We start from the raw sequence: 17,825 nt of genomic DNA on the forward strand, positions 1-17,825 counted from the left end.
GAGACGACAACTGACATATCTGGTACCTAGGTAGGTGTACAAATCTGTAGCCGAGGTGGTTGGCTCGTATTCCAAGTGGATATGTTCTCCCCCAAGTAATATTAGACCATTGTTGTGAGTATCTTGCACAATAACCATTTGGGAATAAAACCATGTGAGATTGGAGATTTTCTTCTAGTTTCTTTTGAATCACATGATTACATTCATCTTCTGTGCTAATAATTCTTTTCAGTTTATTTTGTGCCACGGGGATCACAGAATCAATATCTTCAAATGCTTGCTCCTCAGCATTGCGTAAACTTTGTGAAGATGCTTTAGCAATAATTCATGACCCACAGAATCTAGAAATCCTGATCTGGATAGGAGAGGTAATAGTCCTGCTTATCCCACTGAAATCATTACTGCATAAGGCATGGTGGGTATTGTGAAACCTGCATAGACCAATTGAGTGTTTTAAATTGGAGCAAATGGTTATGGTGTTGCTTTTTCTTATATGTTCTCAGGTAACTATAGATATATACTTCTGTCCACATAACTAGTTATGTGCAACGAGATTTTGCAAAGCATTGATTTTGAAAATTTTGTGTAGATAGTAATGTAATGCTTCTTGTTCTTCACCTTATTGTGCAAAAGTGAAAAATGAAAAGTTTTTACTGAGGTATTATTCAATTCTAAGCGCTTCTAAATACCTTCTGCAATTCTCTATCCACATAAGGAAACACATTAGGTTAAGAATACCTTACCCTACTGTAGAACTCGCCCATTAGGCTGATATGGTGGATCCAACTAGTTGATGGTATCTCATGAACTTGTAATAAGAATTCACGAGGCAAATGGGATCATTGAATTGGAAAGGTATGCTTTGTTTAGGATTTTCTAATTCTATCATTTCTCTTCTTGTCGTTTTTCTACTTTTCAAATTTAATGAACAGAACTGATGCTGATCTTCCAGAACTTGAATTCAATGTTCACAATTGACTTCAGTTTGAAATCCTTAGTAGTGAAGGATTTGCTGATTTGAAGAAGTCTTTATTTGATGAAAAGATCAATGTGTTACGTCCAAATTATAAGAACCTGTGAGTGGATCCAAAATGTTCATTGTTTATTTGGATTTTTGCGAACATTTTCATTTAGAGTTAGAACTTAACAATCTATAATGAAAGAAGCAAACAAAGAATCAGACCATTGAGAGAAATTCATCTTCAGATTTGTCTAAAGAAGCATATATTAAAATTTTTGAAATTGACTGATTATGATCTCTGCTGACCAATTTAAATATTTAATTTGATTAAAATCTACACAAGCCGAAATCAATGAGCTTGATTTTTGGACAAGTGATCTGGAGACCAGATCAAGTTGAATCAGATGGCCCAATCAGTTCTGGGCAATCCTGACCCTTTTTCTTTTGGTGCCTAAGTTGTATGCACAGGCTGTTGAGAAGTAAGAGCTGACGCATGAATGCACGAGTACCCTCAGACTTGTTTTCTTAGTTCCAAACCTACTGCTGACAGAGCCCATTCAACAATGTGCTCTATTTGACGCTGGTGATGACTCCAAAATATGTTATCGCTAATTCTGCTGTTTGTTTTACTTCATTACCATTTTGACTTTTTTGGACAAATAAAACTCTGTTCATGAAAAAAAAGGACAAATATTGACCTCGTTATGCCAATCGAAAATGACTTATAGTGCAAAAACCCTTTGGAATACCAAGCATCATATTACCTTTGCATTTTGGAAAAATTGCACATATAATCATATATCTTTTTGGAACAGCTATAATTAATTCTTTAGTTTACAATTTATTGACTTTTTTTAAAAATATTATATTAAATGACATACAAGATACTCACACATGGACTTGAATCTGAAGCCCATTACTTGTGCAACAATGCACTAACCAATCGGATGTGAGAATTATTATTACCAATTGGTGCAAAAGACTAACTTGATGGGTTATTAAGTTCGTTACAGCTACCTTAGCGGACCATGAAGATTTTGTTTTCTTTTCTTGTTTCTATGTTACGTATGTCTCTTGTCAAAATCATGTCAGATGAACATTTGATAATGCAAATATGGTAGTTATAATTTATGCATATTGAATCTTGGGAAAGCAACAAATGCTTACCAGATGATTAGTTTAATCTAATCACTTGTGAACTTGGCCAAGATCTAGCACTGCTATAATTAATTTACATGCATCTTCTCATGTGAGAGGAAAGCATACTCAGTTCTTGGTTGGTTAACCTTTATATCCAACCACCTAACTACTTGTGAAATAATAAAAGAAGAGGTTGAAAGTGATTAAGAGAATGGGAAGTCAATTGACTCCTTGTTTGCCTGATCTGATGATGCATGATATTCTCTGTTACTTTTTTTTGCCTTTACAAGTATCATCATGCTGCAATACATTGCTGATATTGAACTGGATTAAAGCTAAAAATCAATCTCAGGATTTTCTGTAACCTATTTTCTTCACCAGAAAAAGGAAATTAGATCTTACATTTTGGTATAATTCTGTTGGTTGTGTAGAGGTGGAATAATTTGATGACCATTACACAAAGAAACTATTTTCAGATTGTGCACTTAATATATAAGGTGGAATTTTGGTGCATAGCAGTTCAGCTATTATACATAGCTTATCTGAATGATAAATTAAATATTTAAGGCAGTTTCATGTTTAAAATAGCAGAAATCAGTAAAATTAGATTTTGTTCATGCAATGAGTTGAAATATAAAGTGTATCTTTTTAGACTCATAATTATGCCCTTAGGAAGGGTCCTTTTGATGGTAGTTTTGAAAGGACATACTGGACATTTCAACTTTTGCAGTACAAATTTAATATTTTCAATGTTTGCTGAAACACAAATCTAATTAATATTATAGAAATTAAGAAAATGAGAGCAAGTAATTTTACCTGACATAATTGACTAAGGAAATTTGTCGCCATCATCTGAACATTTTTCATGGAGATAAGTTCAGCTATATAGTAAATCCATGGAGGAGTATGATTTCACCACTTGCTCTGAACCGAGTCTTAACCTAAAGACTGATGCCACAATCTTGACATATTTTAGCAAATTTTTTAATCGGCAACAAAATCTAGAACGCCAGTGCAGTGGTGGAACAATCATCCAAGTGCACCTGTAAATATTTAGCGGTGTGAATGTGAGTGTATTGGTTGGGGTGGGGAAGGATTCGGTCTTTTTAAAGTGTTGCCATTATAGTTCAATGAGAGTTTAGTATGCTTATGAACATTTATATTTCTCTATTATTTTTTCAATTGTAATGTACTCCATTTTTCTATAGGGCTTGGAGAAATGGAATCTTACATTAGAAGAAGAGGAGGAAGTTGTTACTGCAATAACTCTTACTCTTAATTCAATTCCCAACAAGGAGCTGAAGAAGAATTCGTTATCGAGGTTGCTCTCCCCTAGCTATGGAGCCATTGAGAAACTGGTATGTTTGCCCTTGCTTAAAGAATGACTTACTCGTTCCAGGCATTTCTCCACCCTTTATTTTGTTAAAAGTTTTACATCCATAATTAGGTTCCAAATATTCATTTGTTGTATTTTAGATTAACTTGTTTGTGATGCTACTTTGGTGCAGTATTTCAATTTATCAGAACTTGGTTTACAAGTACGTATAATTTTTATAGTTGTGTGCAATCACATGTTTACTTTTTTTTGGAAATTGTTCATCTTCATTTTGATTTGGTTTGACTTGAGTGAAGATTGATACTTCCAATCTTGAAAAAAAAAACAATAGAGCTAGTGCTAAAAGACTGCTATAATACAAAGTCTACTTGAATATAGGAATATTAAAACATGTTGTCTGCAAAAACTTTTTCAATTTGACTGGTAAACATGTATCTAGTAGTTTTTCTAAAAATATTTGCTGAGAAATGAAAATTTTCCACTAGCAAAGATGACTTGTATGTTCATAAATAAGAATGAGCTATATAGAGGTTTTAGTTTGTATAAGTTCTAAGATACTCATTGGACAAGTGCTAATATAGAACAGTGAGTATTCCTTTTATATGTGCATATGAATATATGCATGATATATTCAATTATATCATGCATGATCACATTGCACCACTACATGTGGTATCAGATAAGTAAATTTCCACTTTCTTACATAAACCTAAATCAAGATATATGAAAGAAACATCCATAGGACACTTGGCCAATCAATGTCTCAAATGGAATATCTAAAGACTTATGCTAAGAGAAAGAAGGGTCTCAAGTGTAGTGTTGACATGGGGCACTTAGGTACTCGCCTAGGCACTAGGGCAAGGTGAGGCCCGAAAATGTTTTGGGTGAGGTGTTTTGATTGGGCACTGCCTAAGTGCATGCTTGGGATCAGACACTCACTAGGCCCAAAAATGCCACTTGGGCTTGAGTTGAAACCATGGTCTGCAGTACCGGACTGTACCGCCCGGTACGGGCGGTACGTACCGGTCCGACAAGCGTCAGGTACGCGGACCGCCTGTTACCGGTCCGACACTGGAGCAGAACTGTAGCAGTGCTGTAGCTGCTCGGTATACCGTACCGTACCGGTACCGAGCCCAGGTCGAAACTCCGGTACGGTATGGTATTGCGGACCTTGGTTGAAACTAAACTAATTGGTTCAGTTCAACCAAGCCAAATACCAGGTGCCCTCGTGAGCCCTAATCCCACCATCAACAGCATCGCCTCTCGTGGATGCAACCCCGTACACCCTTCCTGCTGGCGATGCCTCCCCATCCCGTCACATGCAAAGACTCCCCTCCCCCCAAACACCCCATTGTGTGTGATAGCACCCCTCGGTGCCACATCCTATTCATGATAGGATCTTCTCTCTGCCTTTGGACTCAACCAGACTCCATTGCTCTTCTCCACTACTGCACCTCTCCTCTCAGTCACCTCTACACATTGCTGGTATACCTTGCTCTTTATCTTGTTCTTGTCATTAATTCTTATTAATAATAGTTGAGTCTTATTAATAATAGGTAACCTTGGTAATATAGTAATGTTAACTTTTGTCAGTAATAATTTATAAATTGTGTTGATTAGTAGGCTTTCATTGCAATTTTAGGATCTTGAATCATGACAATCATAGTTAATGCCAAGGTATGCAATACCGTACCATACCGGTGTTTCGAGGTTGGCTCGGTACGGTACGGTACCGGCATATCGAGCCGTACACTAAGGCTTATCGAACGATTTTAAATATTTTTTTCTCTTACTGTAGCACAGTCCATCCGGTAGCGGGCGGTCCGCGTATCGGTATGCCGTCGGACCGGTACATACCGCTCGTACCGGGATGTACTATTCGAAATTACATATCATGGTTAATGCCTCCCATTTTATTTTATTTTAATGATTGCTTTTATCATTATTTTTTAATGCTTTTATTAGTTATATATATTTTTTATAATATTATATTCGCAAGCGCCTTACTTTGCGTAGCTTCAAGCGCTTTGGAACCTTAGCGCTTAGTGACTTTGATGACACCAGTCAAGTGAAATCTGGTGTCTAGCAGATCTTCCAGGAAAGCCACACTATATATGACAAAAAAAATGAAGCAAGGCTCCCACATACCTGGTAACAATCACCAGATTGTTCTTTCTATGCACCATTATGCCCCACTGGGGATGAAAAGAGACTTGATATAGACTAAATATTAGAAAATTCATATCCATATCCACTTTTCATCAATGTACGTGAATCTAAATATTAGAAAATTGATATAGACTAAATATTAGAAAATTCAGCATTCATATTTCTTGAAAAAGAAGACAGATACAATATGTAATTTTCACAATTTTGTGTATTGGGACTGTACCGGTCAGGAGTGGTCCATACAGATGTACCGAGTGTTGGTGTGTCGATACGTATCGAGTTTCAAAAAAATAGAAATACTAAAAGAACAAAAAAAAACTGCTTGGTGCATAACTTGTACCATCATATACCACATGGTATTATTCCTGTATTGACTGATATTGGCCCTATGCTGGGTGTACTAAGTGTACCGCCCACTTTACCTTGTTCCATATATTGGTAAATGTCATCCGTACTGAACCTTGCATATACGATATACTACAGACGTCATTTTGGATATAAGATGGATTTTAATGTAACTATAACATGAATCAAGTATATTATCATCAATGTTTAAGATATTAACTCAAATCTTTATAATTGTTTTTCTTTGTATAAAAGCATCAAAGCTAATATGAAAGTTTTGTAGAAAAAAGGTAATAACTCTCTTACTTAAGTTAATATGGATAGATCTTACACTTTGAGATGTACTCAGATATCCAATTACTGATAGAAATCAACCCATCTTAGATAGTAAAATTTGGATGCAAATACAAAATTTGATGGACAATAGTTATAGAACATTATCCAGCTCCACTTGAATTGGATGGATGAGCTGATCCAAATTTAACCTTGATGCACATCATCATCTTTAATTTCATGTTTTAATTATTTTGCTTTTGCAATCACAATGACCTTAGAAAGCTAGCTTACCTTTATGATAGATGGGTTGACCATTGAGAATGTTTTCTTGCTTATGAGACTTGTGCTGTATTTTATTGAAATAAATAAACCTATGCATGAGCTCATTTGAGAATTAATGTAATAAAAGCTCATTTGAGACTTCATATGGAATCTCTTTCTTGAACAGTTTGTGGAGTCAATTAGTTTTGCATATGCCATATGAGGGTTGAACCTACATTTAAACAAATACTGATTGAAATGTTTGGTTTAAGTATTCACTGACAAGTTACTAGATGAATAAATGTAGGATAATCATGCTAAGTTGGGATGGCAAAAAATATTAGATTCTTAATCATCATTTCTAACAAGTTTTAATTTGCAGTTGTCCACTAATAAGCCTTTTCATATTTGTAATCCTGCATAAACTTCTCAATCTTGGCCTCATTCGTTTGAACCATAGAAGCAACCTCTCCAAATGCAGGTGGTAAGGCTTTGTATATTCGCATGTAGGGCAGGTCCTTGTGCATCTACCTTCCCCAGGCCCTGCTTCACGTGGTGGGTTGCCACATAGTCGATTCTGGACTGCAGACAATGACTTGTTGTTGCTATGGATTTGTTTTAGAGCAAAATTGTCAAGGTCTAGCAAGGTTCTTTTGAAGAAGCCAGTGGACTTTGTATGTTGCTTTCCCTTATAAAAGGTTGAGGAGAGTTGCAGAAAGCTAGGATGGTTCATCTTGCTTTTAAATTCATTAAACAAATCCTTGAATCTATCTAGTCTTGTTTTTATCTGAGTTTGACAACCCCTACTCATTTGAGCACCTGCAGCTTTGACAAGTTTGTTATATTTCTTTATCAGATAGATGCAGATCGTGAAGAACCTCTGAAGCGAAACCCTTCTGCTTACACACAGACTTTAAGCTCTGCTGTCAGGGGGTTATACAGGTTGGTTTCAATAAAGTTGTTATACTGTATGTTGCCTACATAGAGATATCCAAGCTATTTGCTGTTTCTTAAAGGCAAGGATATCCTACAAATTTAGGTGTATTATTGACACAGACATGCTTAGAAGTCGTTGCCTCAAGACATTATCATATTCTTTGCCATATGAGATGCCAGCTAAAATTTGGTCTGATCACCAAGTTTATCATGGGGGCAACATCAATTTGACTAAGAACAATTAAGCTTTTACAGTTTACTAATAAGTTCTCAAGTCATTACCTTCTGATTTTACTTGTTGCAAACTTCTTATGCTCTTTCATTTCTTTCTCTGCTAATACTGTTGCTACACAATTTGACTTCACGGTTGGCAAATACTTAGTTCTGTTATCTGCATACTTTTTGTAAAATTGTTTATTGGACTCATTTGGTATTGGTGTGTAGAAAAGCCTACGAAGCTTAATCTTACATTTTGTGCTTTGTTTATAATGTTTTCAGCATCCACTTAGACAAAACTAAGTCCATCTAACTCTTTTCAGGATTGGGTCTGTACTTCGCCATCTACTGGCTCCTCCCGCTGTCCATCTAGTGATTCCTCGCGCTGTTAATCATGTTGAGGATGACACAGTTTTGGTCCTTGAATTCTTTTGGCCACTTCTTGAGAAACTTTTTAGGTCATCTCACATGGAAAATGCTAGTCTATCTGCGGCAGCATGTCGGTCGCTTTCTGTAGCTGTGCATTCTTCAGGTACTTGTGTTGATTTCTCAAAAATGTTTAAGCAGAAGACTTTCAGATTGTCATGATATCCTGATAACATTTGCAGGAGAACATTTTCTGATATTGCTGCCTAAGGTTCTAGACTGCTTGTCTACGAATTTTTTATTATTCCAAAGTCATGAATGCTACATAAGAACAGGTGTGCATATATTTTCAACTTTTTTCCATTATTGAAAAAAAGCAAGAAATTTCAAATTCTTTTGGAGTATATCCATCCACAAGAGTTCTTTTGTAGTGAGAGTAACAAAAATCAACCACGTTCTGGTTGCAGGAGTTTGGTTCCTTCTTATATAATGAATATTTTAATTGTTATTTGATGTATGCATAATTTGCTTTTATGTTGTTAAAGTGGTAATTACTTTACCTTTTAAAACTTAGTGAAAGGTGGTCCTCAGTATTCATTGTATACTCTGTTTTGCATGAGACAATATTACCTTTTTCAGATGTGATGCGTTACCTGACATCTTCTAACTTTTGCTATGGAAAACTTTTCTTCTTTATTAAAATTAATATTTAAAAGCATATTTTTTTGCTTCTTTCCATCAAGGAATTAATGGAACAGCTTCTGTTCCGTAATACTCACTGATTGCCTTGTTGATTCTTCCTCTGAAACTGGAATTGTAGGAGGCCATAGTCTGTCCTCCATTTTCCAATTCTCTGATTCCTTGTTAAGTTCTTGTGGTTCTTTGGATGAGTGCCTTTTCTATCGTCTCAAAGTCAAGCTTGTCCCCACCTCTCCAGAAAAATGTATGGATGAGATAATTTATAATAGATCAAGACTGGTGACATAGGTGTACAAATGGAAATACTGTAAGGTGCAATGAACACCAAAGGTGTTTGATTTCATTAATTTCCATTTTGCCCCATACAGATCTGGTCTAGTGTTAAGATCTACAAAAGGACTCCTGAATATCTATTTGACTTTTTAACAAAAGTTAGATATATATAGTGATGCTTATGAATGTCTTTTTTTCCATGTGATTACCTTAACCAATTTCATATGTCCTGGTCTAGTTCACGCTTAAATGTCTGTTTTTTCCCAAATTGTAAAAATATTTAAAATGATATATCCCTTAAGTGTAACATTTCATATCTGTCTCTATGGTGCTAGTCGATTGATTCTTTATCTCTAACTTCCATTTCTCTGTTTTTCCATTAAAAACTTTATCAGCGGCTGTTGTTGTTGAAGAATTTGGCCACATCGAAGAATATGGAACTTTATGCATTAGCACATTTAATAGATTTGCCTCAGCAGCATCAATAACTGCTCTTAATTCTTCTTACATATGTGACCAAGAACCTGATTTGGTGGAAGCCTACAATAATTTCACATCAACATTCGTACGCTGCTGTCCCAAGGTCTTTATTCTCTCACTTACTTTCTAGCTTATTATAGCTTATGCACCTTTTGGTATCTCAAAATGTTAAAGAGCAAAAGGCAACTAAATAATTATGTTTTATGCATTCCATCAGGATGTTCTTGCTGCATCTAGTTCACTTCTTGAATTGTCATTCCAAAAAGCTGCAATTTGTTGTACTGCAATGCATCGTGGAGCTGCACTTGCAGCAATGTCATATATGTCCTGTAAGTATTTATCTCTTACATGCAAATTATAAGTGTCATATCTTTTGCCTGTCCCATTCAAACACTAGCATGGTAAGCATTTTGTAGAGGGTGTGTCAATGCATGGTACAATCTGACATTCTGCAAGCATGAACGTGTCATGCTGTCATCTATGGCTTGTAGTTCTCTTCATGCTAGCTCAACTTAAGGTTATAGCAATTTTTACGTGCATATTCAGACCCCCACTTTGTAATGAAACATGCATCTCAGTTTGTCTTTTTGTTTTGATGCAGCTTCCTAAAATATTACATGGTTGCAGGTTTCCTAGAGGTCAGCCTAGTCTCCGTGTTGGAATCTTTGGCTTGTATAACTGAAGGATCATTAAGTGCGGTGGTAATTCGTATTTTAGCACAAAATGGTGAAGGACTGGTGTCTAGTGTTGTTTATGCTCTTCTTGGTGTGTCAGCAATGTCAAGGGTAAATGTGCAGATCTCCTTCTAGTTTCACAAGGGCATAAGCTGTCTGTTGGATTAGTTATTGCAATTATTTTTCTAGTAATTTTTTGTATAGTTCGCTTTATCGGTATGTACTAGTGCACCGACCAGCCATCGGTAGGGTACATACCAAACTATATCGACGCACCAACACATGGTACGGTGGGGCATACCGACAAACCAGTATGTACCGCCCGAACTGATCTCCTATCAGATTGGTATGTACCACCCATACTGAGCGGCATGCCACAGTACAGCAAACTTTGATTTTCTGATAATCTACATATTTTCTTAGAAACACATGTGAAATTATGAGGATGTGTTATAGATGCTTCATATCCTGTTTGGGTTCTGACAAAATTGTATTGTTTTTGTTCGAGATTTAAGAAAGAGTGTCAGTGTCGTAAATGAATAACTCTAGTCACTAATATTGCTCTTGAAAATTTATAAATATCTTTATCATACTGGTTCCTCAAACATCAGCAGTTCTTGTAAATGCACTCTATTATGGAAGTCAATTTGCAATTTAACCCTGCCTGTTGAAGGCACATACAAAATAACTTTGGTGGAGATTACATATTCTTTAAAATTCAGCAAGCAAAGTAGCAGATGAAGATAAAATTGGATCAAACTTTCTTCTGCCTATTTGTAGTGAAACATGCTCAGAAATGTCATCCCAGACAACCATTATCTTTTATGGTCCTAGATCTTGTGATTGTTGCTTCCTGTTTTCTCATGGGAAATACATTTTTGCTGCATATCTGTTTGCACTAAAAAACAGTTGGCTATGTTTTTGAATTATGATAATATTTGTATCTCAATGGAAATTATATTTTGTACACTTCTTTCGAGTATGACTAAAAATTTCTTGTGCTATTACTAATTTGAGCAATCAGTTAATATCTTTCACACTTTTTCAGGTACACAAGTCTGCAACAATCTTGCAACAATTAGCAGCATTGTGCAGCCTTTGTGGAAGGACTGCATGGCAATCGGTTCTTTGTTGGGCTTCCCTATGTAGATGGTTGCAGTCAACGGTAATCCTCTCACTCATTTTATTGTGTATTTTTGAAGGGAGGTTGGGGGATTGCCATTTTGACAGATTTTCCCGATGGTTTTAGTAAAGCAACAAAAGTGCGACCATAATTATGGGCAGTGATTTAAAAAGCGCTAGGCGCCAAAAGGCGCCAAGGTCCAAAAACGCCCGAGGCGCTAGGCGCTCGCCCGAGCGAAGCGAGGCGCTAAAATATAAAAATATATAATATAATTAATAAATATAATTATTTAAATTTTTAAATAAAAATATGCTATTAAATTAAGAAAATCTAAGATACAAAATCACAATGTCACATTAACAAAAAGTTTCAAAATTCAAAACATTAAAATTTTACATCAAAGTCATTCATCATAATCAATATTATCGTCATTTTCACATAAATCATCTTCATTGATTTCGTCTTCTTCCTCTTGTTCTTCGATTCCTTCCTCTTCGTCAAGATATGTTTCATTCTCTGTGTCTTCAACAATAGCAGGAGCCGAGCTTGATGCTTTTGCACTCATTTTTCTCTTTGACATCTGTCTTGTATATGTTTGTAATTCTCCAACACCTGAAGCTCTTGCCACATCTCCCCACGTCAATCTATCATCTTCAAATACAAGCTCGTCTTCAGCATCTTGCAAGTTAGCACCCATTTCTTCTACTAACCACTCATTTGAATCATCAATATCTTGCAATGAGATTGAATCAAATCTATTTTTCAAATCATGACGAGTCTTCAAAACTTGATTATACTTTATGTAAACAAGATCGTGCAATCGTTGATGTTCTAACCGATTTCTTCTCTTCGAGTGAATCTGTCATGTCATATAATTTAAAAATATATTAATACATATATCTAAATAAATAAATAAATTAAAATAAAAATATTTAGTAATACTTACATGCTCAAAGACACTCCAGTTTCGCTCACAACCCGAAGCACTACATGTCAAACTAAGTACTTTGATAGCAAATTTCTGTAAGTTCGGGGTGGAATTTCCAAATAGACTCCACCATTTAGCTGCAAAATTTATGTTATTATTAGCAATAACATAGTAACATAATATATATGAAATTAATTATATCAAATTATTAATACCTGGAGAGGTAGTTGTCCTGGATCGAACGGCAATTGGAATTCCAAAAAGACCTTCAGCATTTTTATATAAAGATAATTCATGAATAATCTTATCTTGAACCTCAATGCTGGGAACTAATCTTACAACACATTGATATAACCCACCCAAAACTTCTGTATCAAATCCAACAGATTTAATCTTATAAAAGAATTCAGGGTTCAAATAATATCCTGCTGCATGTAAGGGACGATGAAGTTGACAATTCCATCTTTCGTCAATGATTGTAAAAATTTTCTCATATTTTTCTTCATTTTCATTAAAAGATTTTTTAATCGTCTCCTTTGCTCTATCCATAGCCTCATAAATATATCCCATTGCAGGCTTATTTTCATTATCCATCAACCGAAGGACTCGAACAAGAGGGCCCATTACCTTTAATATATAAACTACATGATTCCAAAAGGATGGCATTAAGATGATATCAGCAGCCCTCTTGCCTTTTGCTTCTTTTGCCCATTTACTTGTTACCCATTTCTCAGAGGTAAACATATTTCTCAGAGTATGTTTTTGACGATGCACGCTCTGTAATGTCAAGAATGAAGTAGCAAATCGGGTAACACCATGTCTCACTAATTCTTTATTCCCTGTAAATTCTCTCATCATATTCAAAGCCCCAATGTGATTATAAAGAAATCCAACAACAAAAATTGCCCTTTCTAAGGTTTTCTTGATTTCTAAGATCTTTCCAATATCTTCCAACATTAAATCAATACAATGTGCTGCACATGGAGTCCAATACAAGTGTTGTCTTTTTTATTCAAGCAATTTACCTGAGACAAAGAATAACAAAAATGATAAGACTTAAGAGTTTAACACACTTAATTGAAGATAAAATAATTAACAAAATCAAAAGATGAATATTACCAGTTAAAACATAGTTGTTTCCATTGTCGGTTATGATTTGAACGATATTTTGTTCTCCAATTTCTTCCACGAATTTGTCAAGTAAATCATATATCTTGTCTCCAGATTTTACAAAAGATGAAGCATCTATTGACTTTACAAACATAGTCCCTAAAGAACAATTAACCATAAAATTAATTATACTCCTGCGTCTCCTGTCAGTCCAAACATCTGACATAATAGAGCAACCATGAGTTGCCCATGATTCTTTATGACCCTTTAGTAAGTCATTTGTATAATTCAACTCTTTTTGCAGCAATGGAACTCGCATCTCATAATAACTTGGAGGTTTTAATCCTGCACCATATCTTCCAATAGCTTCAATCATATCCTTAAAACTGTCTAAACGAGTTGTACTAAGGGGAAGACCAGCTTGATAGAAGAAGCGAGCAATGTGCTGAATTGTTCTTCCTCTTATTTCTTTATCGCAAGCATCACTTATATTTGTTTGTCTCAATTTTGAGCCTCCTGCTTGCCCTTGTTGTTTCTGGGATCCTTGAAGCATATATAGATCCATCGGTCCTTTTCTACCTTTCTTAGTACTCATAACTTCTTTTCCCTTTTTGTCGTATACTCTTTTTTCACTTGGGTTAATACTCGCAGAATAATCTTCTTCTTCTTCCCTGAGATGTTCAACATTGTCTTCTGGTAAATTCCCATAAGATTCAGCAACTCTTCTTTTACCTCGGGTGGACATTTTTTGCAAGCTGCTGCATTCTTGAAATTTCCTACTATATGTTGTTTTGCACGAAAAATACCACCTCTGGTAGTCTTATCGCAGAATATGCAAGTCACTGCATTAGGATCTTTCGGATCCTTCAAATAATTATACTTCCATGCAGGATCTTTTTTTGATACTATTGGAGACTCTATTGAGTTGCTCTCTACACTTGCCATTTTTGTTGGAACCTAACAATAATTTCAAATAAATAAAAATTAATAACATTAAAATCAAAATAATATATTATTAATCTATTAACAAAAAATTAATCATTTCAAAATTCAATATTAAGAGTATACTGAGTTGGAGAAACGAGGAAGCAGCTCGAGCGGCAGCGTCGGCGAGCGGCGGCAGCAGTAGGCAGCAGCAGCGGCGAGCGGCGGCAGCGGGAAAGAGAAAGGGAGCTGAAGGCGCGAGCAGGGGGAGGCCTCGAGGGAGGCGCGAGCAGCGGGAAGGCTCGCAGGAGGCGAGAGGGCTCGCGGGAGGCGCGAGCAGCGACAGCGGCAGCGAGCGACGAGATCGCGATCAGGATCGAGAGCGGCAGCGGCAGCAGGTTAGTGTTGGGTTAGGGTTAGGGTTAGGGTTGGGGTTATATCGGTTTAGTTGGTTCGATTGAACCAACTAACAACCGAACTAGGATCGAACCAGACCTAAAATTCTGGTTCGGTCGCCTTGGTTTACCCAGGCGCTCGCCCGAAGCGCCCAGCGCCTGGGCTCGGGCGAGCGCCCAGGCGGCGCCTGTTTGAAGCGCGCCGCCTGGGACATTAGCGAGGCGCTCGGGCCTCGCCTCGCCTCGCCCGAGCGCCTTTTGCAATCACTGATTATGGGTTAAAAGAGCAAGGAACACTATTTTGGAAATATCCTATTTTGTTGGAAACAGAAGTCTCCGACCATGTGGTAGATTCCTTTAGCTTCTGACTGTGTAGTTATGAATTTAGCCTGCCTCGTGGATACCTGTTGGTTTTCTTGAATTATAGTGTTCAATATATCCTCTACTTATTTTGTATGCTACATCAAGAAGAACATAGAATAAGAAATTGTCGTGTCCCAATCATTTGTGGTTAATTATTTGGATCTTTTCTTGTCATTTAGTTTTCCTGAATCCATACAAGTTAAGCTAAGAGCAATTAAATCATTTCTTCTGATCTGTAATATAGTTTTCTAGATTTTCCCCTTATTCCTTACAGCACCGATGATAATAAAGTCACCGCATCTAGTAAGTCTGTCTCCTTACAGCTTCGATGATAATAAATTACCCATATTCAGAGCCATAAATCCTAGTTTGGCTTACAATAGTCATATAAAATTTTCTTTTAATCTAAGAGACACAACGGTCACATATAATTCTTGATGCCTTTTTTCCTTGCTTTGGTTCCATCATCAATTTCTTTCTAATTCTTCCTCTTCCATTGAATGACAGATGTAAAATTTTTACTTGTAAGAACTTTTTGTTCATGAAGACCTAGAACCTTTCCTTCCAAGAACGTTCAGGAATTTTAACTATATTATTGGTTGGTTGTAGGGTGTCGATTTTTTGAACTTGTTTGCAATGCACCTTATGCTTTCATATTACTCTAGTACATCACAAGTGAAAAAAAAATCTAGTTACATTTTAAGTTTTTAAATATATTGTTATTGCTAGGTTGATCTGTCTAATTACATTTTCAATTATTGTTGTTCTCTTGAGGAACAATTAATCTAGTTACTTCTAAGACAGCTTTTTACACACATTGTATATCTGAATAGGTATTCACATGTATATTAATGTGTATCAATGAATACATACCCTAAGTGAATGATATCCATACTTAGCTCCATATATGTTTAGCAAAACATATATGGAGCTAAATCTCAACATGTGGATGCCCTATGTAATGACTTGTGGAGGAAAGTTTAATACAATTTGAAATTTTATCATCACAGTGTGGGCCTTGAATTCTGGGCAACAGTTGTTGCAGTTGACCCCAGTACTGATAGCTTTGGTAATAAAGGGAAAGTACATAGCCATGCTTCCCTTTCTTTCACAGGCTTGTGGATTGTTGCTCTGCACATACAAACCATACACAAATTGTTTAGCAAAACAGTAATATTGCTTTGTTTGAGAAAGGGATCCTCTAGGAAAATTGTTATCATTTCTTATTTTATCAAATATTTTGTTGTTTATGGTGATTATTGTATCTGGTGCCAATCTTGTATTCTACTTGTGTAGGGTTGTGTGTATTTCATTACATGCTTTGATATTGCTGAACAGCTTTTTCAATGTTACTAGGTGCAATCTCTGCCGTTGGAGTATCTGAAGCAAGGGGAACCAGAAACTATAATTCCTTTGTGGCTGAAGGCCCTAGCTAGTGCAGCTTCAGATTATGTAGAGAGCAAAACTTGTGACACTGGTAGAGGTGATAACGGGCACATGCTGGGTAAAGGGGGAAGAACCCTCAAGCGCATCATTAGAGATTTTGCTGATACACATCGCAATTTTCCAAATCCCACATGATTCACTATTTGATAATACTCTTCTAATGCTCTTTCTTCCCCTTTCCGACTGATGAAATGGGAACTGTAAATTGGAGGGTCAGAACCAGGCCAGTTTTGATATTTGGCAGCTGAGTTCATTGGGCTTTGTTTAATCAGATTGTGTAGACAGAACTAGAGCACCCAAAATTTTGTTGTGGCAGCTCATGTTGCCAGAAGGGAAGTCTGAACAATTGTGAATCTGAGTGCAATTATGCCATCTGGGATTTTATAATTGTGCAGTATTGCGCCAGAGTTGGCTATCCGAGCCTGATTGTGGAATAACGATGAAGAATAGGAGAGTTGATACTGTGGTGTTCTGAAACTGGCAATTGTGCAATAATCTTTAGGATAATTCATTTGATTTGTCAACATACTATGAAGTAGGATGTCATCTTACAGAGTATGCTTATATCTCCTCTAGTTCTTTGGACTGCTCATCTTACAGTTGCTTTGAGGAGAAACACCCCGCAAATAGGAAATAGATTTGGCTAGCAAAGAGTAAATTGGGTGAGGTGCCCTCTAATTGTTTGTGCAATGTATCGATATTTTCCTCAAATAATTGTCAATTTGCCGAAATTTCTTGATCATTTGGCCCCCTTGTTCATCTTCAACATAAGGTTGCTTGCAATTTTTTCCATTCAAATACACCATGGATTATTACTACCATCATGAGAAGAATTTGGATGTCGTCATACATCACAGGACCTGATGGTTAGCATGCTTATCTTCTTTAAGAACATAATGCTGGTGTTTTGCATTGTTTTGATACCGACATCTGATTTATTTTTTTACTGAGATGTGTAACGTGATTCATGCAGGTTCTTTGGACGGCCGGAAAGTGACTAGAAATCATTCTGCAGAGCACAAAAACGTCAATGTCTGTGTTGAATTACTAGAAGATATGCTTGATTTAAAGGGACTGTTAATTATTCTCAATAATCAGGTAAGAGATGTCGTTGTGCCTCACCTGAGCTTTTGACTCAGAGATAGCAAGTGGATCAGCAACTTGTTCTTCCAATACAAATCTGAATAATTTCAGTGGAAATTGGCACGGAATGGATAAATGATTTGCGAACGGTGCATTCGTAAATTGACTGAGAACAAAGCAAATTATGTTCTACGTAATTTTTTGAGAAACACGTGTATATAGATTTATATATATACACACATGTATGTATGTGTGTACTGTGGATGTATAATCATATCTCACCTCGCCATTCTAATGAGTTGCGCGCATAGTATAATAGCA

The 17,825-nt window shown here is 36.2% G+C and overlaps 1 protein-coding gene across 2 annotated transcripts in view; it reads left to right on the top strand.

Annotated features, from left to right (window-relative positions):
• LOC135584232 (transportin MOS14-like) overlaps positions 1-17,820 on the top strand; it is a 31,117-nt gene extending 13,297 nt beyond the window's left edge. Inside the window, exons 14-26 of one of the 2 annotated variants that reach the window (XM_065099998.1) lie at positions 35-114; positions 233-368; positions 3,310-3,459; positions 7,345-7,430; positions 7,964-8,172; positions 8,249-8,341; positions 9,374-9,561; positions 9,676-9,787; positions 10,086-10,243; positions 11,181-11,297; positions 14,355-14,615; positions 16,332-17,287; positions 17,395-17,820. In XM_065099998.1, coding sequence (XP_064956070.1) covers positions 35-114; positions 233-368; positions 3,310-3,459; positions 7,345-7,430; positions 7,964-8,172; positions 8,249-8,341; positions 9,374-9,561; positions 9,676-9,787; positions 10,086-10,243; positions 11,181-11,297; positions 14,355-14,615; positions 16,332-16,556 — 1,815 coding nt within the window. In that variant the 3' untranslated portion in view covers positions 16,557-17,287; positions 17,395-17,820. The remainder of the gene's footprint in view (positions 1-34; positions 115-232; positions 369-3,309; positions 3,460-7,344; positions 7,431-7,963; positions 8,173-8,248; positions 8,342-9,373; positions 9,562-9,675; positions 9,788-10,085; positions 10,244-11,180; positions 11,298-14,354; positions 14,616-16,331; positions 17,288-17,394) is intronic. The other variant, XM_065099999.1, reaches the window with a different exon arrangement.
• The last annotated feature ends 5 nt before the right edge of the window (positions 17,821-17,825 follow it).

This window comes from Musa acuminata, chromosome BXJ2-3 (assembly GCF_036884655.1).
Source record: "Musa acuminata AAA Group cultivar baxijiao chromosome BXJ2-3, Cavendish_Baxijiao_AAA, whole genome shotgun sequence".
Taxonomy (NCBI): Eukaryota; Viridiplantae; Streptophyta; class Magnoliopsida; order Zingiberales; family Musaceae; genus Musa; species Musa acuminata.